Source organism: Rhinolophus sinicus, linkage group LG05, assembly GCF_036562045.2.
Source record: "Rhinolophus sinicus isolate RSC01 linkage group LG05, ASM3656204v1, whole genome shotgun sequence".
In the NCBI taxonomy this organism is placed as follows: Eukaryota; Metazoa; Chordata; class Mammalia; order Chiroptera; family Rhinolophidae; genus Rhinolophus; species Rhinolophus sinicus.
The window spans coordinates 72,840,024-72,867,095 of NC_133755.1; the positions used below are offsets into that span (position 1 = coordinate 72,840,024).

The following is a 27,072-nucleotide window of genomic DNA, read 5'->3' on the forward strand; positions in this document are numbered from 1 at the left end:
AGGCCTGGGAAAGATAGATGACAATTTAGCCTTGTGAAAGATGCCATTAGCTGTGCCTGTGAGTGTCCTTTCACTTGTTCTGCAGTCTTAAGATGAATGAGGGGAAACAGATTTTGGCTCCACCAAGAGATAGCTGTCTAAGAGAACTCCCCAAGGTTGAATGGATCCTTCTGGAAGGGGTGTTCTGAAGCTGGACTTTTATCTAGCATGATTGCTAACCAGCTTTTAACCAGGAATGCAAATCAGAATCACCTGAGAGTACTTTTCAACTATATCTGTCAGAGCCTCATTTCCAGAAATGTAACATGTTGCCTTGACATGTGTTTTTGAGAAAGCCCCAGTGGATTCTCATATGTACCTTCTACTGAGAATCAAGCATCGAATGGGTATTTCAACTTTTCAGCTTCCTTCCCAGCCTGAGGTTCTTTGGCTTTAAGTTTTGACAGCTCTCTTGCTGTTTGTGGATAGTCTGAGAGTATCTAGCTGTTGGACCTTGTTTCTTCCTCTGTTGGAAGTATCCAAGCCCTGGGCACAGAGCTGTCCACCCCAGTGGGTGAGGACTGCCACACTGCTGAAATCCAAGCGCCAGGGCCAGTGTGCAGGCGCAGTGCTCACTGCTGTGGGAGCCCTGGGACGAGGAGTGAAGGAGCGAGCCCACATTCCTCTCGCTTCCTTCCCACTGCCTTGTCGGTTGAGGGCATGGTTTACTAAAGATGGCCTGACCCAGTTATTCTCAAAAATGTGAAAGCCACAGGACACACTCAACCGTGGACTATTCCTTGGGGTCCTTCTATGTACACAGGGTGTCCATGTGCAGGGAGAATGGGGCCCCAGAGCCCTATGAGCTAAATCTCTCCCCCACATATTTTCTCCAGATCACATTTCAGGGTCACATTTGAGACATTTCTGAAGACATTTTTTTTTTTTTTTCAAATCTACCTTATGGTTCATTTTTTTCGTTAAATAATTTATGTAGTCAATGTAAGTGTATATTTTGATGAGTATTAGCAAAAACATATAGTCATGTATCCACCAACCACAATTTAAAAATAGAATGTTTCCATCACTCCAGAGACTTCCCTTGTGCCCCGCCCATCATTCTTCCCAGCCCCAACCCCAGACCGACACCATGCTTTCTGTCACTATAGATTAGATTTGGGAAACATATGTTTGAAATACCCTGATTGAGCCCAGGAGTGACCAAACTGTAGCCAAGGGCCAAATCTGGCCCTGTTTTTTAAATAAAGTTTTATTAGAACAAAGCCACGCCCATTCATTGTGTATCTGCTGTGGCTGCTTTCACAGTCCAAAGGCAGGGTTGAGCAGATGATACAGAGACTGCATGGCCCTCAAAACCTAACACGTTCATTATCAGGCCCTTTACAGAGAAGTCTGTTGACCGCTGCCCTAGCCAGCTCCTTCACTTTACTAAAGAATAAAGCAGCGGTCCGTCAGGGCTAGAACCCCGGTCTCTCTTTGCACCCATTCACCTCTGAGTTCCCCCTCCCTGGGTGCTGCCCTGTTTCCTTTTTCATAGTGTGGTCCTCAGTACTTGATTGTGTTGATTTTTTTTTTTTTTTTCTCTTAGTGGTACAAGAAGCCAGATTACAACCTGTTCACTCCATATGTTCAGCATCGTCAGAGAAACCCAAATCAGCCATTTTACATTCTTCATCCGAAATTTATATGGCAGCTTTGGGACATTATCCAGGAGAACACTAAGGAGAAGATTCAGCCCAACCCACCATCTTCTGGCTTCATTGGTAGGTGTTAAAAAAATTGGAATGATTGGGTGGGCAGGCAGGGTTAGGCCTGATATTTAATAAACACATTCATGTTATAGAAGAGCAATTTAAAGGTGGTTTTGGAGGGAAACTAGATTAGCTGAAGAAAAGAGAAACATTCTGTTCCAGTTTCTATTGCTGCATAACACATTACCCCGAAACTTGCAGGTAAGAAATTGATCCGAATAAGAACTACTTTATTTTTCTCGTGATTTGTGTGTCAGGCCGGGCTTGGCTAGGTATACTGTTCTACAGGCACTGACGGGGGGGTCACTTGGTTGTATTCAGCTGCTTCATGGGATGGCTTCACTCCCATGCCTGGTCCCTTGGCAGGGATGGCTGGAGGCCCAGGCTCAGCTGGGACCATTCATTGACCATGTGCCTGCCTGGGGTGTCTTGCATGATGGTCCAAGGGTAACTTGACTTCTTCGATGGAAGCTCAGGGCTCCTGGCAAGTGTTCCAAAAGACAGGAAATGGAAGCTGCCAGTTTCTTAAGGCTGAGGCAGAGCATCCCTGTGGGTCAGAGCAGTCAAGGGACTACCAGGTTCAAGGGTAGGACACACAGACACCACCTTGGCCATCTTTGATCTAGACTCCCTCCCGTACACACGGCTGATGGGGCCAGGCTGGGGAGCTGAATTTGTGACCACAGGATAGTGCCAGGTAGGTCCAGGCTTTGATGAGACTAACTCTAGCACCTTGTACAGCTCTCACCACCAGAGTCCACTAGTTCCAATCCCAAAACTAGATTTTATATAACAAGATTATCACTCTTGCTTATTATGTACTCTTTTCATTCAGGCTTTGGTCCTCCATGTGTGTGGTCTTACCCCATTTCTCTACTTATGTTTCAGCTTATTACCCCGTTATATCTTTGATTTCACCTGAGAATGGTAATATTAAGAAATTTCTTAGATCTCCTTGGCAATATGAAAGCTGTAATGGAGCCAGAGAGTATTAGTTTTGTCCATAAATAACAGTAATGTCTCTACCGTAATTTCAATGAGTTTACAACCCTGCACCTTAACTTGGGCTCCGCAGTGGGTCTCTATGAATAAAGGAGAGATTTAGGAGATAACAACTGACCTGATTATGGATACAGAGCATATAAGTATCTGAATTGAGAATTTCAGATTCTGGAATGGGTTTTTGGTATTTTAATAATGTGAGATATTTTATGTAGAATTCAAGACAAAATTTATGATATGACTCTGCATGTTATTTTCTTTAAGCATGCCCCTGCCCCTTTAAAGTCATGCCTTTGACACTTTATTTCCAAATAACTCTTTGGAATCCTAAGCTGTTTATCTTCTGTGAAGTTTCATTGGATCCTGTTAATTTAGGAAAGAAAGTATCATCTAGTTTGTCAGCAAAGGGTAACAGGTTAGAGTAATGCTTAGACAGCATAACACCATGTGGCAGAAGTTTACCAAAGTCTTTTTCATATTGTTGCCTTCTCATGAATTCATGTGGGCCGCACTTGATTAGAACAAAAGTTTTAGGGCACAGTGCAGGACTGTCAGATGTACTTAGTATGGACATGTAGTTTGAGATATTCCGGTTAGATAGCCATAGCTGTAGAAAGCTTTTCTCCAATGTTTTTGTTGAAAGAAATCGGGCCCCCTATGGCCAGCTTCCTCTCATAGCTATTTAAAGAGAATTTGGAGTTTTCAGAGGCTAATGCTTGCCTTTAAGGCTTCTTTTACCTGAAGAAAGGGGATTAGAGTTTGATGTCATTGCAAGAGTGTCGCTGGGTTAGGCAAATTGAGTGTGAATTCTTCTCTGCCATTTACTAGCTTTCTGGTCGGGTAAGTCACTTAATCCTGTGCATCTCCGTGTGCGCATATGAAAAATGAGAATCAGAAAACCTTTCTAAAGATGAGTTACCAGGCCTGTTTGCAGCTGTTACTATTTTCCAGCACTGTCCTGTCCAGTATGGCAGCCGCTAGCCACAAATGGCTATTTAAATTGAAATCGATTAGGATTAAATAGGAGGAAAACTTCAATTCCTATCTCACTAGCCCTGTGTCAAGTTCAGTAGCCTTCCTGCTCCTGGTGCCCAGTGTATATAGGGCAGAGCAGGTAGAGAGAACCTCACAGAAAGTTCTGTGGAACGGCACTTTGAATTTCACTAGTAACAAAAGAATGAAAAAGAGCAAGTGGATAAGGCACCACTAAATTCCCACCAGGTGGGCTGGGCTGTGTGGGTGGGGTCATGGGTGTGACAGACGGCAAAGCCTGACATTGAATTCATCCAACGTTCTCTTCCCTGTCTTATTTCAGTGTGAGCCCCTCTGTGAGGACGCACAGGAGGTACAGCCTGGGCACGCTATGCCCTGCAGAGCACCCATCACCCTCTGAGTGCCCTGCTAATGTGGCAATCTTTATACCTCTTCTTTGATCTTGCTCAGAAATATGCTGAAAGCCAGAGTCTGTTTTATAATTTATCAGACATTCTCATATATGTGCAAAAATGATGTCATCCACATCTCAATCTATCTGCCAGAAGAATTTTTAAAAATCAATGAGTGTTTTGTTTCTGTTATCAAAAAGTGTTCTCAAAATGCCCCATCTTGTTCTAAGGTCACGTTGAAAAGCTATTGACTTGTTGTCTCACCACCTCATCATTTCCAAACACTCTGACCTCAGTTACTGAACAGAAGAACACATTGTAGAGCTGTTCAGAGATACGTTTCAATGTGCACAGATGGGGTTCCGCCCGGCATGGAGCCAGCAGGATGTCTCCATCCAAGAAGCACACGTGACTATCTCCCACCCTTTCTGCTCTCATGATTAGCACAGGACTGCACCTGGAGGTGGTGCAGGATGCACTCCTTTTCTTTACTGATGGGCTGCTGACCTGTCCACAAAAAATAGTCTCCCTTTTAATGCCTTACATCTCTAAACCCACAGCATACGTGTTCCCTATAAGTGTTTATGAATCTGCATGTGTAAAATAGAGGGACTCTAAAAGGTGACTGTTTTGAACACAAAAAATATTTCTCCCTATGGAAATTTAGCCAGTGGTAGTTAGATTCCCAGGGGAACACACCTGACCTCCTTCAATGTAACTGGTACTGTTTAGAGGCCTGTTCCTGGGGCCTGAATTCATTGCATAGGAGGAAGGCAGTAAAGATGGAAGAGAAAGTCACCCACGGGGTGCATATTAACTGAGCACCTCCTGTGTGCCATGCACAGGGCCAGCCCCAAGGGTAGGGCAGTGAGGAAACCAAGCAAAGGTCCCCCCGGAACTGCCAGTGCAGCAGTAACAGACATAACATAGGCACATGCACGTAGGTAAATGATATAAACTGTGGTAAGTGCAATGAAGGAAAAAAACAGGACATATCAAGGTCCGGAAGCGTCTGTTTTGCCCATCACTGGGTTTCTGCTCTTTGACTGGCATACAGTAGGTACAAACAACAATTATTTGGAGAATGAATGAATGTTCTAGCTCAGTGGTTCTCAAAGATTTTAGCATGCATCAGGATTACCCAGAGGTGATTGAGTTTTGCTAGTCACAAAAGGATGAAAAAGAGCAATGCTCCAAAGCAAATTACCCTAAAACTTAGATACTGAAAAGAACAATAAGCATGTTTTATCTCGCACAGTTTCTGTGGGTCAGTCATCTGGGAGCAGATGGGCTGCATGACTCGGCTCAGTGTCTCATGAGGTCGCAGCCAAGATGTTTGGACTTGGGCTGGCCAGTCTGCATTCAAGATGGCTCACTTGTAAGGTGGCTGTTGGCCAGAGGCCTCAGTTTCCCAGCACGTGGAACCATCCATAGGGCTACTTGAGCATCCTCCTAACATGGCAGCTGGCTTCCCTAGAGCAAGGGATCCGAGACAGAAAACAGACAGAAGAGGCCACAGCACTTTTTATAGTGACATAAGTGATCACATTGGTGACTTTCTGTTCGCTATAGAGTCAGCCCCATTGTTGTGAGATGGAGCTTATAACAATGTGAATACCAGGCAGGGATCAGTGGCTGTTGCGCTGGAGGCCCACCCTAGAGATTTTGAGTGGGTGGAAGTGAAAAGAATTTGCATTTCTAACAGATGCTCAAGTGCAACGGCTGGTCCTGGGGCTGCACTTGGAGAACCACTCTTCTAGCTTTTTAGAATCTTAAAGTTGGAGGAAACTTGAGAAGTCTGGTCCACAGGTTCTACATTGATGAGCATAACATCAAGGTGATAGGCATTTGGCTCAAGAGAACACAAAATTCTACAAATATATTATCGTTTTTATTTCTTTGAAGACATAGGTATAAAATTTGTTCCCATCATGGACTCATTTTATGTCCTGAAAACTTAGTGTAAAATGACATATGTAACAGCCAACTGTAAATGTCCTTCTTAAAAGTAGATTTTCATTTGTTTGTTTGATTCTATCATCTTGGAGACAAGATTCTTGGATGTACTGATTAGTACAGTATAAGTTTGGGAACCAGCAAACAAGGTCCCAACTCTCATTGATTTCAAGAAACCAACCTCTCAGTAATATTGAGGCACATGGTTCAGCGAACAGTATCTTCCATGGAAACAGTACAGCATCCTTTTTGTACCTTCATTAGCAACCCCTAGCCCAGCACAAGCAGCCTCGTTGATGGCACACAAGTCTTGTAGGCTTGCTTTGTTGGCTAGGAGTTGTGATGGGGGAGGGGAGCTTCTGCTGGAAAGGGAAGCCATAAATATTGAAGGGAAGAATCGAGGAGCAGCTTCTGTTTAATGCACCCTTCTGAGTGTTCCTTGGTTAGAGTGGGCCTGGAGGTACTTTTGTGTCGGCACTGTCCTTGATCACAAACCTGGAGTCACAGGGCTGTGCTTTTCCTGGGTTCCCTGTGATCTTTGTATTATCAGTTCCTATGGAGAAGTTTGCTTTGGGCAAGATGTCCTAGTAAAATCAGATTTGGGCACAAACACTTACTTTGCAACTAAGTAAATTCTTCTTGTAAGTAAATACAAGGTCTGCTTTTTCTACTTCCAGAGAAAGAGCAGTAAGCTGTAGGATTTGAGGAACATTTTGACCTAGTATTGAGGAAAACAAACTGTAAGAACCTTTTCCCTGAAACTTATTTTATTGTTGGAAAAACATTTCAGAAGTTTGCAATTCACTTACATAGAGAATTTATCAAAGCTAATAATTTATTATGCTTTCTTTATAATGAAACCTAGAGAATATAGGTGAACAATTATATTGACACACTATAAATACATTTTAATATTAAATGAATTAAACTATACTTTCATTACAAACCTATTTAATATTAATAAGTTACTTAAAAGTACTTATTAAAGTTTTAATACCTGTGATATATACTGAAATTAGTTATCTTGAATTTCTAAATGAATATTTTAAAACCATATTTTCTACTTTTTTAACATCAAACTCATATTATTACCAAACAACTTTGCCAAACAAAATATTTTGAAGAATTGTTATTAAAGAGATGAATATTTACCATAATTAAACAAGAAACCTAACTCAAAGTTACACATTGATTACTGATAATTATTTTTCAAAACATTTTAATATAATTGTGCAAATACATTTTGACTTTTGGTACCAAGGTCATTATGTAGAAATTAGTGAAAACTTGACTAACTTTTCAAGAAATCTCATTTTATTATGTAAGGCAATGGAGATTTAGTGATATTGTTTATCATCACGTAGATACGGGCCCAAAGCTTTCACTAAACCTTACGGAAGAGAGTGACTCTGTCTTGCTTTATAAGATTTTTCTTTGCAACTTTTTTTGAAGATTCTCCTTTGTAGAACTTACAAAAAGGAGGACATATCTTATAACCAAATATTTAAACATTTTTTTTTAAATACCAAATAACCCTCCACCATCAGTACTGCCATCCTGATTTTATTTTAGTCTGTACCCTTCCAAATTTTGACCTCATCTAGACTTACTTATTCTAAACATCATTGTAATAAATTAGCCTCAATTCATGGCACCACAGAACAGGCACACAGTAAATGTTTACTTAATGAAAGGACAAGCAAAAGAACGGGAAGTTATGATTTATGTCACCTTATAGACACTCACCTTTGGTTCACCTGATCTCACATGTAGAAGGGTGCCCCCTCCTTCTCTGTCACTTTATGTGGGGTTAAGACCATGGGCTCCTCAGAGACCAATCTTGGCCCCAACGGCCAACTAAATATGTGACCTTAAGCAAGTTACTTAATGTCTCCAAACTTCAGTTTTTTCAACTAGAAAATGAAAGAAGTAATAGTATCTTTCTTTCTCTTTGAATCGTCATGTGCCTAGCACAACAGCTAAAACTTCAGGCTAGGTCAAATAAGACTTGATTCCCAAATATGTAAAGATCATTCTTTCATTAAGATATATAATTAAGATGAAAATAGATTTTGGTTTTCTTTGATATTACAGAGGCCATGTCATTACATCAAATAGGTATATAATAATTTTGCCTTTCTTTAGTTGTTGAGTATTTAGGTTGTTTCAAATTATTTGGTATTATCAAACAGTTATACTGATGAGCCATTACTAGATCTGTGTACTAATATATGTTATAGTTTATCCTATATGTGAATGCATAGACTTCTTTCATTTAAACTATTTCCTTAAGAGAAATTCACAGGCGTATTAGTGCTGAGCAAAGGGCATGAAATTTTGATAATTGTTGGTTAGTGGTAACATACTGCTTTTTCTTTGAATTTCTGATCAGAGTCCATATTTGTCCTGCTCTTCACAGAAAAAGGCGCACTAGTACATACATTGGAAATGTAATACTATGCACCATCCTCTTCTCCAGAGAAACATATAAAGGGGGGCCTTACACCTCTTGGACTGCATATGTGTTTTCCAAATTATAAGGAAGTAACACAGATCACAGTAATTTAGATGAGTTATAAGGACTTGTTTCTTTGGAACAACTTTTTCACCTTATTGGGTCCTTTACCCTTAGCCCACTGGGGAGCTAGTTGCTCACATGAGTAGTGTTTCTCACTTTCATCCCTAGTTGGGTATTAGAGATTCACCTTGTTATTTGGTACCATGAAGTCATTTTGTCTGTACTGTATGGAGCCTGACTGAGGATAAAGAATAATTTACTTGGAACTCCACGGATTCCATTTTGCTTTCATACAGACAGATGTTTTTAGCTCACCTGAGGTCACAAAGCATGGCTGGATTGGTTTGCCACCTACATGCAGTAGGACTTTCAGCCAAGCCAGGAGGCACCAGCTTCCCCACCCTTGGCTCATAGTTTGTGTACCGTCAGACAGATGGGATTTGGCATAGATCCCAACCAGCCGCACAGAGATGGGCTCACTTAAAATCCACAGGTGACAATATTTTATTGCAGAAAGCACTAACACCTCCTCCCACCTTTTTAAAAGGCAACCACTACTAATTGCCCTGTTTCCCTGAAAATAAGACCTAGCCAGACCATGCTCTAATGCATCTTCTGGAGCAAAAATTAATATAAAACCCGCTATTATATTAGATTATGTTATATTATATTATATTATATTATATTATACCCGGTCTTATAGTAAAATAAGACCAGGTCTTATATTAATTTTTGCTCCAAAAGACGCATTAGAGCTGATGGTCCAGCTAGGTCTTATTTTCGGGGAAACGTGGTATATTGTAAGTAACATTTCCAGAATTCATAGATACAAACATTATAATTTCACACTATTTAATATATGCACACTATTTAATATATGAACCTTAAAAACAACTCATAACTTTCTTTTCTGTTTTATACTGCTTTTCAGTTTCCAATTTTCCAATATATCATCCAAACTCGTGATTAACACAAAACAATAACACATTAACACAAAATAATAAGCCACTTAATATCCACATTTATGATTGTGTAAAATGTGTCACAATTGGGTTGATTACGAACAACTTTTCATATTCCCCTGTAAATAATGAACATTGAATGTGTCTTGCCATCAAATAGTATCATATAAATGAGCTAAAGATTGGCCGTCAAGTATTATTCTTGCATTATACAATTTTATTTAATATGGTAGGTGCTTCTTAAAGTTTTATTTTACTACATGAAGTTAAAATTTCCAAACCACCTTTTAATTACAAATATTTTCTAGAAGTCTCACTTAAAAAGTCACTTTCACTCCTTAAATAATCTTAACTATAGTTCTCATAATTTTCCATTTTATGATTAATTTATGGGGAAACCACAAAACAGCTGCTATATTTTCATTAAACCAGAATATTCAATACATTTAGCCTTTCCCCTTTCCCAGTCATTCAGAAATAGGTTTTACAGTGTTCTATTGGTCATTCTCAGAAATTCCTAATTTATCCGACATAAAAATTATGTTCAAGTGTGAATTGGAATTGATGTAAGCCAGTATCTTTCCTGTCACTTGCATTGTGTTCTGTTTATACATAGCTTATTTTACCACATGTTGAGAGGATATGTTCATCAAGGAGAAAATGCTATTATTCTTAATGATTTTGGATATTACTTTAAATATTGCCATGTGAAAAGCAAGGTAATTTTAATATAATCACAATTAGGATAAAGGCTATAAGTGATTAAACTGTACTAGACTCTGAAAACACATCAAATGCACCTACATATGCACGTTAGAGTTTTATAGGGGGAACCTCGTTCATTCGGAATTCTTGATAATCTGAACGTGGGTTGAAGTTTGCTTTATTTGCTCCAGATTTTGGAGCAAATAAATAAGTGTGCATACTGCTTCTTACGCTGAGTCATATGGTGTGACATTTTATTAAGACTAGTTGAAATGCTTTTTAGTTGGTTTGATAATTATATTGCATTATATGATATTTTAAAACATGCAGTCTGGCACATGAGTGCCTCTTGAGTCATACATAAGTCTGGCCAAAGAAACTTAACATTAATTGAATTATGTTTAAAGATTTTACAAAGCTGGCCACATGCCCATTTGATTGGCTTGCAAAAATACATTAAAAAGTGTCTAAACATTGGTCTGCCTATCAAAAAGCGCAGTTCCACGATGAAAGCAGTAAAATTTTATTAGTGATGAAAGCAGTTTCTTTTTGGTAGCCCATAAACAAAATGACTTAACATAAAAGTTCCTCAAGTCATTTTAAAGAAATTCTTTACTGACTAGCATAGGATTGGGTGATTTGTATTCTTCTTGCTTTTTAGGTAATCCTGAAAAGTCATAAGAGAGGAAATGAAAAAAAAAAAAAACATTTTCAGCATAACCAGATGTGAATTCCCCATGTCAATCTGGCATGGGGAAATGATTACAAAGTAACCTGATACTTGGAATTTATACATATATGGTATCTGTGCAGAACAGACCTAACACAGTAGGCCTGCCCCTGACACTAAGGTCCTGCTTACAAGGACCTTGGTATCTGGGAACTTGGATTTGGGGCGGGGTCCCACCCCCATAACTGATCAGAGTAGTTCGCTGTGCCTAGTGTATGCAAGCATGTGGCTTTTGCGGGACACCTGCTTTCCTTCAGTCTGGGATTTGGGTAGGTGCCAGGTAGATTGCCTATGTGACCAGCTCCCAGTAGAAAGCTTCACTGATTGGCACCATTTCACATGTGTGTGTAGCTGGGGGTGGGGGGAATTAAGCAAATCCTGTGTGACTCTCCTGGGAGAGGACTCTAGAAGCTTGCCCCTGGGTCCCCTGGACTTCACCCCACGTGCCTTTTCCTTCTGCTGGTTTTGCCTTGTATCGCTTTGCCGTAATAAATCATAGCCGAGTAAGACTGTATGCTCAGCAGATCATCGAGCCCGGAGGGTGGTCGGGGACTCCTGCCATGGAACCTCATTGATGGTAATTCAGAGACCATCTGAGAACCATGCGTTGTCGGGGTTTATGTCACTTGTGCATGACAGGGCTCAGCATCGCAGCACTTCAGAAGAGATGCTGGTGGTAGTGCACAAACGCTTTACTCAGGACAGTATTTAAGACACTTTCTTCAAGTCATCCTAAATATTTTAGGTTATGGGCTTGGCCCCTGTTTTTAAATTTTAAGGTTAGTTCTTTAATTTATTTATTTTTTTCCTTAAAGACACTTTGGAAACCTCCAATGATGAGCACTGTGCCCTGTTTAGTAAATGTTCAACTTAATTGAAGAGGCCTCCAACAGTAGTTGAAGGCTCAGGTCTTTCCCAGTCCTGCCCTAACACTGCCTCCCTACAGTATTTACTCCCCATACCTCCTGTGCCCTAACACATGTGCTCTGAACGGTGCCACAGCTACTATGCACCTCCAAGTACCGATGTCTGCCTACTTCCTTTTTTTTGCAAAATATGGAGAAATTTCATCTTCAGGATTTTGTGTATTGCTAAATACTATTAACAACTCTTACGAAAACTGACGTGTAGATTTAATCATATTTAGTAATGGTTTTCAGTATTTGTTATATGACAGAGTCTGAATCTACACTCAGATGTATGTGTAATGATGGCCTTAATAAATTAAAAAGCAGACTATGCATATGCCAAATGAATTGATCATGCTGTCTAAAACAAAGTTTAAAATAATAAAAAATATTGTCTACCTTTGGTGCCATAAATCTTATCCACATTTCACATGTACCCCATGAGTTATAAATTAATTTTCCCCTTCCCTTTGAAGATGCTGCCATACCAGTTCCAATATCAGTACTACAGCTGGCTGCCTTTTACACACTTAGAGTGAATTCTGCTATTATTTAAATTTTTGGGTGCTCAGCCAAGGCTCAGAGTTAAAGGAAGCCACAAATTCATATAAGTGTACAAAATGAGATGGGAAAACGATTGTTCCCAATCTGTGTCAGATAGACGAAAATCAGGAGGCACCATACAGATAACTCAATGTATGGACCCACCTTTCTTAACTCTGTTGGCCTTTAGGTTGGACTGTCTGACTGACAAGTTCCTGTTTTCTGAAGCTCTGGAAGTTATTTTAAAGTATAAAATATTTATGGAAACACTAAAATGTACCTATTTGCTTATAGTGAAACCATAACTTTTTGCCTAGTCTTATGACAAAAATCTATATTTTTAGCAAATACATGATTTAAAATGTAATAATTAACTAGCAGCAAGAGTGAAAATTTTCTCTGGAAAACGTTCAACAACAACAAATTCAGATTCAAGCATCTAGTAGCCTGTTGAGACCAAGATGATGCAAGGACATCTATAGACACCATTCATGGTTCTCCATCCTGGGGGTGGGAGCACCTCAGCTCCAGACTAGCTGCCTAAATGTACAGTGTCTAGCTACCTTGGGACAGCTTGGGGATCAATTACAACAGAGTTTTTCAAATATGTGTGTTAGAGCAGCATGGTCCTCCAAGCATGGTCAGTGGGCCAGCATGGGGCCAGGAACACTTGTTATTGGTCTCCGACTAGGTCATTGTAGAAATGGAAAGTATTGAGAAACTTACAGAAATTTGACAATGAATGGCATCCAAATACGTGATCGTTTCTCTAATAATTCATTGTTGTGTTTCACAAAAGTATTGGTCTGTGATGGATTGGCATTTTTTTCAAAGGCCTTTCACCACAGGTAGTTTAGGAATGCTTGTTAAAAATTCAGTTTCCTGGACTCCAGCATAAACCAATGGGACCCAGATCTCTGGGAATGGGGACAGTTTCCAGGAATCTGCAATTTAACCTGCCAAGGTCATTTTTCAAGCTGAAGTTTGAGAACTGCTTTAGGAGAACAAACGACAAAATGACTAACATATTTCTTAAGTATAACATTAACTTTTGAAAGCTATCCACTTTAAGAACCAGTTGCAAAGATAACAATTCCTACACAATTGACTAGAGTCCCCATGGATGAGGTTGTGCTATTGGCTCACAGTTATGCCTGGGTACAGAGACCTGTGGTTTCTATACAATTCCACCGCCAGTTTGTAAGATGCCTTTGTGCCAAAGAAACTCTCGAAGCCTCTTCACTGCCATCTGCAGACAAATTGTTGTAATAAATATGCGAGTGGGTGATGTCTGCGATGTGACCTGTGTCTGGCATCCTTGATCTTGTGGAGAGCCGGCCTGTACAGCCACATGCCAGACCCAAGGGGGAGAGAGCATCCACGCTGGGCAGTGTACAAGGACTTCCGGATTCCTGGCTAGAAAACCCTGAAGCCATCCTCCCTCCACAGACATGAGTCCTGCGGCACTCATCGAGAGAACATATACATTAGAGGGGATCCTGTTTGTTGCAGGTTTAAAGAAACTGGAAATAAAAGGAGAATTAAATTCTCCCTGGGCACATGGCTTTCTCATTCACCGTGTCAGTTCTTTGTAGATGATTTCGAGAGGGGTAGAAAAAAGTGTTCACAGAGCAGGGGCTGCTTCTCAGAGGGAGGGGCTTCATTATCGCCTGTGGCGCACATTCAGATGCTCGTGCCCACTCCTCTCCATGACTTTAGGAAAAGCACTGGTCCTCGCTGGTTCTGTCTGGGTTCCATCATCACTTTTGGTCAGCTTGAGGAAGGGGCCATGACCAGGCAGTGGGTTATGAAAGAAGAGCGGAGGAAAAGGAGAGAACTGACCCTTCGCTGCAAGTTTTGGCATAGCTCTTAAGAATAACTTCACTTCCTAGAATCTGAACAGAATAATCTCTTTGTGAGGGATATGTTTTACTCTCAGCCACAATACTGACTCGTTGCTCCCAAGTCACATGTTTAAAGTCTTCTAAACAGGATACCATTGTCCTCTCTGGAGCAGCACCCCTTCTGCTATTTCCCTTCACCTCTTGTCTGCCAGGCCATTCTTTTAAGTTCAGTCCACAGCCCCCCATACCCCCCACTCCAAGTCCCAGTCAAGCTTTCTGGATCTCCTAGGAACAATCAGGTCCCCTCTTTCTTCTCTCCTGGTGTCCCTTATGCAGGACTTTCTCTGGTTGTGGGGATTTCATTGATTAGTTAGAAATATGATTGTCCTCTGCAGACAAATATTGCCTATAACAGGACCTAACTGTGACTGGTTTTTCATAACAGCAGATATCCCTTTAGTTAAACAGACATGCACTTTTTTTTTTTTCTTTTTTTTTAAGTTTAGAGGATGTTAACAAGGCATTGGTGGTACTAGGAAAAGAAAGCCCTTTAACCTAGGTCAAGAACTAGACTTGTTCAATGATGATTAGGTTTTATAGCTGTCTATGTGAAACATGGAAAGAAAAGAAATTAAAGCAACTTTAATGCTGACAGTTCCTGTGAGAAAAATCATTTTGTTAATATGAATCTGTGTCCACAGCCCCATTTCCATTCAAACAACTATTTTATGTTCAATTTATAATCAAGCAATTAATTTATAATCATTTTTTATAACGTGTTTCTTTCGAGCACAGAAGTCCTACTATTGCAAATGAGATGGGACCTGTGTGCAGAATGTGATATATGATTTTCTAACTTGGGGGAATGCAAATCTGTCCCTCACTAGACTGTGGTCTACTTAGGTTCAGTAACTGCCTTTTCCGCTCTCATTCTGGAGCCACAGTGATCCACCGAACGCGTGCGCATTATCTCAGTTTGTCCCCGCACCCTGTGCGCCCTACACGCCACCCACCGGAATTTGTAACACTGCAACTGAAAAGGCAACGAGTTGTGGAGCAAGTCTCTTGCCACCATCATACCCACGCGGCCCCGCCGCTCCAAGCGTCCTCCTCCCACTGGGAGTTATTCATCAGGTTCTCATTTTCTTTCCGTGTCAGGAATCCTCCTCATGATGTCCTTGTGCCGTGAGGTGCACGTGTATGAATACATCCCGTCGGTCCGGCAGACGGAGCTGTGCCACTACCACGAGCTGTACTACGACGCCGCGTGCACGCTGGGGGCGTATCACCCGCTGCTCTACGAGAAGCTGCTGGTGCAGCGCCTGAACACGGGCGCCCAGGGGGACCTGCACCGCAAGGGGAAGGTGGTCCTGCCCGGGCTCCGGGCCGTGCGCTGCCCTGCGCCCCGCTCTTGAAAAGGGACTCCTGGGAATCCATGTGCAATAAGGTACTTTGTACTCTGAGTCACAAAAGAATACTTGAAGATGTGTTTTAGGCAATGTCCTCTTGAGTCTTTAAACTGTAATTTAGTGGTGGCCACGAGAATCCTTCTCTTTCTAAGCCATTGAGTATTTATTACTGCTTTGAATATAATAATGGAATTGAAATGGCCGGCGTGGGGAATCAAGAAAGATGCAAACAAACAAACAAAAAAGGAATAGCGGGGGGATAAAAGCAAATGTGTAACATAAGGGTACAATACTGCCAAAATTGGTAAGCTTCTCCTGCCCTGGGCACCATTTAACAGTGTTGGTTTCAGTGATACACCTGATACTATGAAATGGCTTATACCTTGAAACACCGACATTGAGGTGCAGTATCCGTAGCATCCAGTGTGTCACTTGTACATGCATTCATCATTAAAGATCCTAGAATTTATGACGAACGTCTGAATTATCCCTCAGATGAGTTTATTTTAACAGCAAAATCCCTAGTATATTACATGGTGCTCATGTTTCCAAACCATTGATTCTCCATCCCTGTTTTTCCTTGCCCCCTGAATGCTTTGTTCTTTGTGGATCAAGACACATTTCTAAAACCACAGAGCACCCATGTTGAGCAGTTCAAGAAAAAGCCAACCCCGGAATAGCACCACAGAGACACTTTGTTTTCTGCAGCATTTCCTTACTTGACTAAGAGTATTACCCAGACCAAAAGGAGTATCACTGGCAAGGAATACAGAATCGCGGGCCCGCAGGGTGGCCCTGCTTTTCTGCCTTGTACCTTCTCGCCTGCAGTTCTCCCTACAGCCTTTCACAGTTTCAGGCACTGACGATTACGACACTCCATGGGACAAGGCGCCTTCCAATCCAAAAGGCAGGGTTTTGGAGCAGTAACCCGGTGCTTCTGGGGACGCACACCTATCTCTTTTATATGGGTTTTATGGGTTTCTTGTAAGTAAATATCAGCTATTGCGACCCAAAAGTGATTTAACACTCACTCGTTCTTCCTACAGATGGACATTTACGAATTCCATCCTTGTTTTCACAGATAGGTTTTATGTCAGCAACATAACAAAGCCATATAATTAAATAAAATTGTCTGAAAGCATGGCTCTTTAACAACAAGGAAAATATGTATATGTTTCAGAGGGAAAGGCAGCTAGTGGGAAAATTGGCATCCCAGTGCATTAGCTATATTCAGTTTCTGGCTTTTTTAATGTCGATTTTTGTCACTGATACTTTGAAAAAAAATTTTGATATGAACATAGTGAAACGGAAACATTTTGGAAGACCTTAGTTAAACATGCTGTTATTTCAATATATAACCAAAACGTATCTCAGTGGTATGATTAAGATTTCTTGGCAATGACCACAGCAGCTTAATTAAATATGTTCTCCCTTACAAGTATGTGAATGTCAGGAGTTTATGGAAAGTTTTTTTGTTGTTGTTCCAGGGTTGTTTTTCTCCTGAGCCCTCTCAGGACTGCTTTCTTGAGCAAGAATGATTTATAGAAACTAACAGCTGTTTGGTTAGTCCACCCAGCAGAAATCCTGTTGGATAACAGACATCTCCTATGATTTATTATAATAGTGGAGTAGGAGTCATTGAAAAGTTTCAATCACAGCAATGTCCACTAAAAGCCCATTCTGAGAGCTTTGTTTCTAGATCTATAGGAAGGGTGGATAATTTTGTCCACACGTTAGCCTATATCTCAGCAGACATGGTTAAGCCACTTTTCTCCCTGATTTCCTGAAAGAGTTTGGTCTTGTCCCCATGTTTAGTGAGCAATGACTCTGGATGCCGGCAAAGTAGCTCTAATGCGGGGCGGGAGGTCCTCCTGCAGCCTTTGTTTCTCCCTGGACCTTCCATGCTCTGCTTTCAAGTGCCCAGGGCATTGAAGTTTCTTTGATACTTGTCCTAGTGGATTTCCTTACTGGCATCCTTATTACCAGGACGACCCCGTTTGATGGGGTAATTGAGGGATAATTGAGAAATTGGTTAGAGGAAAATTTATTGGGGTCAATATAAATATTCAAGTTCAGAAGCTCCAGAATATACTTCAAAGGTTTTAAAATAGCATTTGCTGTAACACATGCACTTTTAAAAAGTACTTTCAGTCTCACTGAGGTTTTAAGAAAGATTGAAGAGCATAAAGGAGACTTAATTAAAATTTTTGAATTTATTAAGGCCTTGGGAATCAGGGTCTGTTAAACATCCCAAAAATGTGGTATACATATTAATACAGTGTGGGCTGGGCATTCTTCTATTTAAAAGTTTAAATTGATTAGTCTCTCAAAATATTAGGCAGGTAGAGTTAACATTATGGCTGCTTCTAGTATTAGTTGAATTGGCCCTAAGTGGCAATACTTAGCCAGACATTGATTAAGTCCTTATATGCTAGTTTACTGGACTGCAATAAACACGCAGGCCTTTTGTGGCAGAGTGAACAGTAAGTGGTGTCCCACTGCATTTCCTCCAGGCTGTGTCCCTTCCAAAACCCTCCATCCTCTTCTGTGAAAGGTCGCTAAGAAAATCCTTCTGGTGCAAACTGAAGCCATTAAATGTCCCTGTTTTCACTCTCAGGGCTAACAAAGGTCACATTGCTTTATATTTCAAGATAGTTTCACTTGATCTTTTTTTATTTTTGTTATCACAAAAAAACAAATATTGACCAAGAATGACAACTCACCTTCATGTAAATTCTTCCTAACTCCTTTCACTAGTCTCTCCACCAGGTACAAGGGTAAGACTTAGCAGTTGCAGCATTCTCACTGTCCCCACGAAATACAGTGCTGTCCCTGTGTACCCGATTTTCCTCACTAAATCCTTACAGAGCTGCTTTTATCAAGAACTTTGTGCATGGCCAGGAGGTGGTCATTTACAAGTTGTATGTCAGCCTCATGCAACCTCAGAGGTGTTCATTAAAATGTGCCAAGTGAGGGGCTTTTGCACATCTTTCAGTTACTGGGTCTTTCCTTGTCCACCTGGACACAGAACCCAAGGAACCCAGCTTCAGCACCAGAACCTCCCAGGTGTCTCGTGGCCTGGGTCTCAGCCAGTCAATCTGGGACTTGCTGGTAATCACCTGTCATTGTAGCCACAGCATCTGGACAAAGCAATGCTGACGTAATCATTAGCATTTTCAAAACTGGGAAGTAAAAGTAACTGTTTAAAGCTACCGCGGGGTCTCTCTGTTACATGTTTGTGACCACTTCATTCTGGTGGAACAGATTAATACCTTATGCTGTTGGCTGACCCTTCGAGGCGGGAACACTTCCATACACTGGATTAATTAGGTCCTGTTTTGCTGCATTCGGTGGGATCAGTCTCACATGAGTAATGGTATGTGATGGAAGAATTTTGTATGCACAAATGACATGATTAAAATTCTTTCTCCAGCCTTTCTTAGAGAGCAACTCATGGTGCATGTTTGAGGCTGGTGGCCAAAGTGACCTGGTCCCATTTCTGCTTAGCTATGGGAAGAAACAGAAAGGAGGTAGGGGAATTATCAAGAAACATATGAGTGAATATATAGGCCACATAGTCTCTGCGTATATTTTATTATACTGTCTGTTTCGACCACTCACTTTTTCTCTAATAGTTCAGAACTCTACCCAGTGGTTACACAACTGATAAAGGCAGCTATATTTAGAAGTGAATTGCTTAGGTAAACTATGCCTGAGTTCAACTTTGTTTTTTATACTCTGGATATTTCCATTGTGAAAAATATTCTGCATGTTTCTGTCACCGGGGCATCATTTACACAATTGGTAAATGAAAGGTATTTCTCTGTCAATTCCAGGATAAAATGTAAGTGCTGATTCTTGTTTTATTTAATTAATGAAGCCTTTTAATAAGAAAAATTAACCCGGCATAGTCCTCTACAAGCTTGGGCTAGTGGAATGTAAAGAATTAAAGACATTGATATAGCTCTTACTCTTGTTATAAAAAGTGTGCATGTAGATATAGTTATATAATTTGCATATATACATATCTGCACACGTGGTTGGTTTTGTATTGTCTTTATTCTTCACACTTTATTTCTGAAACCTTTATAATAAATTTTAATTATGCAAACATCATTTTTTTAAGAGAAGAAAGGTGATGTCATATGTTCTTCTGTTTAAAAAAATGTCTTCCCACACACTCATACTTTACACATCTTGCCTACATTAAAAAGCATGGCAGAAATATTTCAAAGGCGCTTCTATGGTAGAATCACTGCCTGAAGACGATATCCTAGTCAGAAGCCTTTCACTCCGAACTTCGCTGAGAAGTTTACAGCTCATGGCTTTTACAAGGTTAGGGGAAGAAACATTTATTGATTCTATGGAAAATAGTCTTCTTATTTGGTAGGTTTCAAGGAGATTAACTGCCTTGGTAGCATTAACACGTAACATTTCTGATACCACACATTCTATTTTACCCTAGATAAACATACTTAACGAAATTGTCCTGGTGGAAACCAGTCAACTTTTTTAACAGCTTTGGGAATTTTTTTGTATGATAATTTTTAAAATGAAATGTGTACTCTTCAAACTAATTAAGGCCTGAGGTTTTCCAGGAGTCACATTTTAAAAGTGTTTGTACACATTTTAACATTTTGATATTTTCTATTTTGGTTTTGTATATTTTTATGTATACACAGTGTACAGACTTTTTCTTGTAAATAAAACATGTTTTCATTTGTCTAGACATTTCTCTGTTTTAATTTGTAGAAGTTGTACAAACAAATGAGTGAATGGCAAAATAATGAGCGATCCCTAGAAAAAAAAAGGCACACAGTTGAAATCTATTATAATTAGAAGTCTGTAAAAGCCGTAACAGCAGCATGCCTTCCAGCTCTGAGTGTGGACGCGCCTGGGCCTGAAACCAGAGGTGGGGGTCGCTTCTCTTCGTCCAGGGGTTAATCGCCACATGCAGGAGAATGGCAGTGGCAAAATCAAGCAGAAAAGGCACATTTAGGTTAACATCCTGACATTGACTTAGCCCAGCATTGTCATTAATTTATTGCCTTGGGAAACTTCCTCAGCTCGACATGGCTTTAAGTCAGAAAATATAAATAAGTTATTAGAGGAAAACCTAGAGACAGTGAAATCACCTTAACCCACTGCAATGTCAAACTAGCCTTGCTATTTTCATACTTGCCACAAGAAGTGCAAATCAGTTAATTAGGCTTCTACAAAGTAATTCCTGGCCATTTGTACTTTCTGGTTAGAATGTGAAGGAATCCTTGAAAGGGAACGTGGAACGTTAGGGTGTTTGATGTGAGGACTGATGTGAGTAGCTGGGGAATTGGGGCGACATAAATCACCTCTGACAGTTGTGCTGAATCAGAGAGGACTGCCCCACCTTTGCGTTGTAGTCGAATTTCTTTCTCTGCAAGATGACTACTTGCTTCTGGATCATTAAAACGCAGGCCGGGCTCCGTGGGGCCTGATTAGGAGGGAACGGAGGTGGAGCTCTCCAAGGCAGTTACTCCACACTCAGAGAGCAACCTGGGATGCCCCCCGCCCGGACTCGGAAGGGCACACACAGACTGGGCAGCCTTTGAAATCAAACGGAATTATTTTAAGTAGCACTCAAAGAGATGAAGTGGGACAAAGGGAAGGAGGTGGGGGTGGAGAACACAGTAGGGGAAGGGAAGGCTAAAGTGAGGTGGAGTGAAAAGTAAGTACCGTGTTCCCCCAAAATAAGACCTAACCAGACCATCAGTTCTAATGAATCTTTTGGAGCAAAAATTAATATAAGACCTGGTCTTATTTTACTATAATGTAAGACCAGGTCTTATAATATAATATAATATAATATAATATAATATAATATAATATAATATAATATAATATAATATAATACCAGGTCTTATTTTACTATAAGACCGGGTCTTATGATATAAAATATAATATATAATATAATATAATACCATGTCTTATATTAATTTTTGCTCCAAAAGACACATTAGAGCTGATTGTCCAGCTAGGTCTTATTTTTAGGGCAACACGGTACCACACAATGCGATATCTAGATATGTTATAGAATTGGACACTTCAAATCTATGTAATTTTGCTAAGCATTGTCACCCCAGTAAACTTGGAATAAAAAGGAAAGTAAGTACCAGGCATCTTCACAGCCATTTGCATATGAAAGTCATTAATTCAGAAGCAAAAGTATCTCTAGACTAAAGGCTCATCTGGTTTACCCAGCTCTATACACTGAAGTGCCGCATTCAAGGAACACTGATGCACAGAATCTGGCAGGGGAAGGCCCTTCTGCACTGAATCTCTGCTGGGCCCTCATTGCCTGGAGCACAGGTGGGCAAACCATGACCTACAGACTGTTTTTGTAAGTAAAGGTTTATTGGCACACTCATTTGTTAACATGTTGTCCGTGATTGCTACATACAAAAGCAGAGTTGAGAGGTTGTGACACAGACCTTATAGCCCGCCGAGCCTGAAATATTATCTGGCCCGTTACAGAAAAGGTGTGCGGACCCCTGATTATAAATACAATTTACCAAGAACTATTTGGGCAAGCCTGATGGTAGATGGTGTTCATGGAGTCCTCACAAAACCATCTTCTAAGGTAGATTTATATTAGGCCCAGGAAAGACGGGGTCAGAGAGGTTACTCATCAGCCTGCAATCATACAGCCAGGAAATGATAGAGCCTGGCGTGCAGTCGTGGCCTGACTTCAAAGCCCATGCTTGGAACCAATAAGTTAGGCTTTGTGAAGCAGCCCCTCCCTGAGATACTGCTCTAATACTCACAAACCCCACACCCTAACATAGTCCGAGGGCTCACTTTTGGAAGATAAATTGTACACTTTTAATACTTTGAAAAATTGTGCTTTGAAATTTATGGAGATTAAAAGAGAACCCAGGTTTTTCAAGTTCTCTAAGTTCCCAGAACTTTAAAATGTATCTGAACTACATGTGTCAGTCAAGTACAAGTTTTTGTTTTTAGAAGCCAGTCTATTTGTCACAACCCAATGAAAGCAGTGCCTCTGATGCAACACAGAGAAAGCAGACATGAAGGTTGGACATTCCCAGTTGCTGTCCTCACTAAATCGTATGCTGGAGAAACAAACAGCACTGAACGGAAAAATGAGACACCAGCTGAGAAACAGGTCACAACAGTCAGTCAAAGAAAAATCAATGACTTTGGAAAATACATCCTCTCCTGTCGTCGCTAACTTCCTGATACAGGGTGGAGTTAGAATAGCAGCATACCCCTGGGTTATCTAAAATCAATGCTGACACAAAGAGATTCAGGCAGGTTCTCTGAACTGCTTATTCTCATCTGTGAAAGCTGTTTGAGGGAACACAGAGGGCACTGGAAGACCTAGAGGAAGACAGGCAGAGGCCTTGGCCTCCCCTTGGGCCCCAGGAAATGAAGAGCCAGTAGCAATGGGGCTGCTGCTTCCTCCTTGTAGGGGGTCAGAGAGGCTGACTCAGAGCTTATTTAGGAAGAGGGGGCCAGCAGTGGAGTTCTGGTGCACTCTCATCTAAACTACATAGCAGGTATGTGTGAGAAATGCGACTTAAGATTTTCCATAGCTGAACTTAATTTCTGTCTTGAATTCCCTTCCCAACACAAGGTAAAAATGATCATATAGTTCATCTATTTGAAGATACCATTAAGTGTAAGATGCACCATTCTTTTTCTATACCATTACAAAGAACAATGCTGTAATTACACCGTATCGTGAGTCTTATGTCTGGCTTAGGTGTGCACTATCCAAGACAGTAGCCACAAGCCACATGTGGATATTGAACACTTAAAATGTGGCTCCTCAGAATTGAGACGTGAAGTGTAAAATGCACCCTGGATTTCTAAAACCTACTATGAAAGATGAATGTAATATAGCTCCATAATTTTCTTAGATTGATGACAAGTTGAAATGATGTGTTAGACAGATTGGTTTAAATTAAAATGTATTATTAAAATTAACTTCACCTGTTCCTTTTTACATTTTTTAACATGCTTACTAGAAGATTCAAAATGATGTCTATGCTCACATTATATTTCCAGTATGCAATAGTAACTTCAAACTTTCATATTTGTTGAAAAAGCTTTTAGACTTATTTAGACACAAATTTTTGACGTGTCATACACACACACACACACACACACACACACCAAAAAAATGTATACACATTTTAAGAAAGGAAAAAACTGTATTAAAATTGTAATACAATGAATGACACTACCATTCATTTGATTAACACCATCTTTTGAGCGAACTTCATACTGCATATTGCTACCGTAATTCAATTGAACTTCAAATAGTAATATGTAGATAACAGCTCTTGAAATGTAGGCACCCCTGGTATATATAAAAGCCAAATATAAGTGAAATCATTGAAGGTATTCTTAAAACATTCAGATTCAGAGGCTTTCTCTTCTGAATCACTTTTTTAATGAGTCATTAATTTCTATGTTTTGGTTTTTTTCCCACCTCAAATTGCACTATCTACTATCAAAAGCAATGAGAATACACCATTTTTTAAAGAGGGCTTTACTATTGTCTCCAGGATTTTCCCGTAAGCTACTGACACATTCTGCAATTTTGATGTCCACAGATAGACAATGACAAATTCCTCAAGGCTGCTGACTGGCAAATAGTGATTGCAACATGCATTTCAATTTCAGAGAGATTAAAATGTGAGGGGGAAAAAATAGATCTTAGCATTAATGAAAAACAGCATTTCTAATCTAGCTTGGGTTTAACCCATTGTTTCCCCAGAGTCATTTTTAAATTCTGAACTGCAGAAAAGCACTTCTGATATGGCAGAGTGAGGCCTTCCAGAAAGCCATTCCCTCCATAAAAGCAACAACAACATTGGCAGAAATAGTTCAAATCAAAATGTTCAAGCATTAGGAAATTAGTTAAGGGCTTGCAACAATCCAAGGAGTGTTTAGTCAAGAATAATGGCTAAATCTCAGAAAGAACAGTGAGCTCTGTGGCAGTTTAACATGCCTATTCTCATATCTTTTTCCCCAGCTCCATGAGAGGCTTGAACAATAACTTCACAAATATGGTGGCTTGAAAACCAGAATGCTAGCAGCCACTGCAGGGTCCAAACAGCTGTTGTGCTTCATGAAAACCTCAGAGAACTGTCACTATTTCACCTTTCTTGCAGGGCACTGAAAAGCTCCATTCTCAGAGATTGTGGTTGTGTTACCTCACTCAGACAGACACATTTTGGGCTAACAGCCATATCCCTAGGATATTTGTTGAAAACAACCAACAACAACTATTTTAACATTGGAGCCCTTTGAGACAGCAATACAGACTGGAGCAAACGACAGCCTGACCAAAAACCTTATAAGGAAAAACTGAGAATAAGATGTCTATAGCAGGCTTTGAAAAGCTCTGCGATATTCCTATGAATCTGGAAGGCCATACACACGTGCGGGATGTGTGCGTGCCCAGAAAAGACCTGAGAAGGTCCTAATCTCTCACCTCTGGCCCACCTGAGGTTCAAGTGTTGAAGACATGCTTCAACACATGCAAAGACCCCTCATAAAGGCTAAGTGACTTACTAGTTCAGGCATTTAAGGAAATCACCATCCAATTGTTAGATGAACACTGAGCAAAGACGTCAATGGCTGCATACAACAAGAAACACAGAATTTACATAATAATTAGTCCAGGAAAGTCACTAAACACACAAAGAGCAAAAATAAATAACCATGGAAAAGGGGTGTCATGCAGGTCCCGCTGGTTCCGCTCCCCGCATAAGACCCCAGGATATGGTGAGGCCAAAAAGGAACACCAATGGAGCCATGGATAGGGAAGTCATACCACTATATTCTCGCTGGCAGCTGGGTTGGAGACACTGGAAGCAGAAGACACTGGAAGCAGGAGATACAGGAAGCAGGAGTCGCATGATCCACAACCTGCCGTCCGCTTCTCTGCCAACCAACCAACCCCCTATCATAGCCACAGCAGTTATATTAGTGGCTAATGGCTAACTGGTTACAGCTGATGGCCACCTAGTCATAGCTGATGGCCATCTACTACCCGAGCCAGCACTTTTCCACGTGAGGCTGAGATCCTAGAAGCTGCTCTCTGGTACTCTGTCCCCACAAGGGGGGAGACTTTGACTTCCAGAATTGGCATATTATTTTAAATGTCCAGTTTTCAACAAAAAATTAGGAGACATAAAACAGCAACTATAAGAAATCGATTAAAATGGCAGATTTTGAACTTAGTAGAGCAATTGTTTAAGTCAGCTAGTATATATTCAAAGAACTAAAGATAACCATGTCTAAATAAAGTGTGAGAACAATTGTTCACAAAATAGAGAATATCAATAAACATAGATATTATATAAAGAACCAAGCAGACATTTTGGAGTTGAAAAGTATATGACCTGAAATAAAAAATTTGCTAAAGGTGCTCAAAAGCAGATTTTCAATTGGCAGAAGAAATAATTAATAAATTTCTAAAAATATATAAACTGGACTTCATCAAATTAAAAAGTGTTGTGCTTCAAAGTGAAAAGACAAGTCACAAAAAGGGTTTGAATAGATATTTCTAGAAAGAAGATATACAAATGGACATTAAGCCTAAGAAAAAATGCTCAATGTCATTAATCATTAGGGAAATGTAAATCAAAACCACAATGTGATACCATTTCACACATCCTACAATGGCAGTAATCAAAAAACAGAAATAACCAGTATTGGTGAAAATGTAGAGAAATTGGAACCCTCATACTTTGCTGGTGGGTAGGCAAAATTTCCTATCTGCTTAGAGAAACAGTTTGACAATTCCTCAAAAAATTAAAGATACAGTGACCAAGAGACTCAGCAATTCCATCTTATGTATCTACCTGTAGTAGGCAGACTAGGTCCCGCCTAAAGATCTTAATCTCTGGAACCTATGTCTATGTAGGTTACATGGCAAACAGATGAAATTAAGGTCACTAACCAGCTGACCTTAAAATAGGGAGCTGGTCCTACATGATGGGGCTGGGCCAATGCTGTCATGAACGTATTAAAAGAACTAGAGGGGGATACGAAAAAGGAAAACCAGTGAGATGGCCATGTGCAAAGACCTCTGTCCAAAGTGTCGATCTTGGATGATGAAAGCAGAGAGCTGTGAGCCAAAGACTGGGTGGCCTCTAGAAGCTGGAAAAAGCAAGGACAGGACAGGAGAGCCTCCAGCAAGGAACGGAGCTGTGCTGACACCTTGACTTTGGTCCAGGGAGACCCATTTCAGACTTCTAAACTACTACTAATAAATATTTTTTAAGTCATTGTCTATAGTCATGTGTTATAGCAGCCACAGAAAACTAATGTGATACCCAAAATAATT

General features: G+C 40.4%; 1 protein-coding gene across 5 annotated transcripts in view; it reads left to right on the forward strand.

Moving 5' to 3' along the window:
- The window catches only part of ST6GAL2 (ST6 beta-galactoside alpha-2,6-sialyltransferase 2), a 102,642-nt gene that overhangs the window by 51,060 nt on the left and 24,510 nt on the right, over positions 1–27,072 (forward strand). For 4 of the 5 annotated variants that reach the window (XM_019751699.2, XM_019751698.2, XM_074332482.1 and 1 more), the window contains 2 exons: positions 1,589–1,763; positions 15,463–20,442. In XM_019751699.2, the coding sequence (XP_019607258.2) occupies positions 1,589–1,763; positions 15,463–15,719 (432 nt within the window). In that variant the 3' untranslated portion in view covers positions 15,720–20,442. Of the gene's footprint in view, positions 1–1,588; positions 1,764–15,462; positions 20,443–27,072 lie in introns of those variants that run through there. The other variant, XM_074332481.1, reaches the window with a different exon arrangement.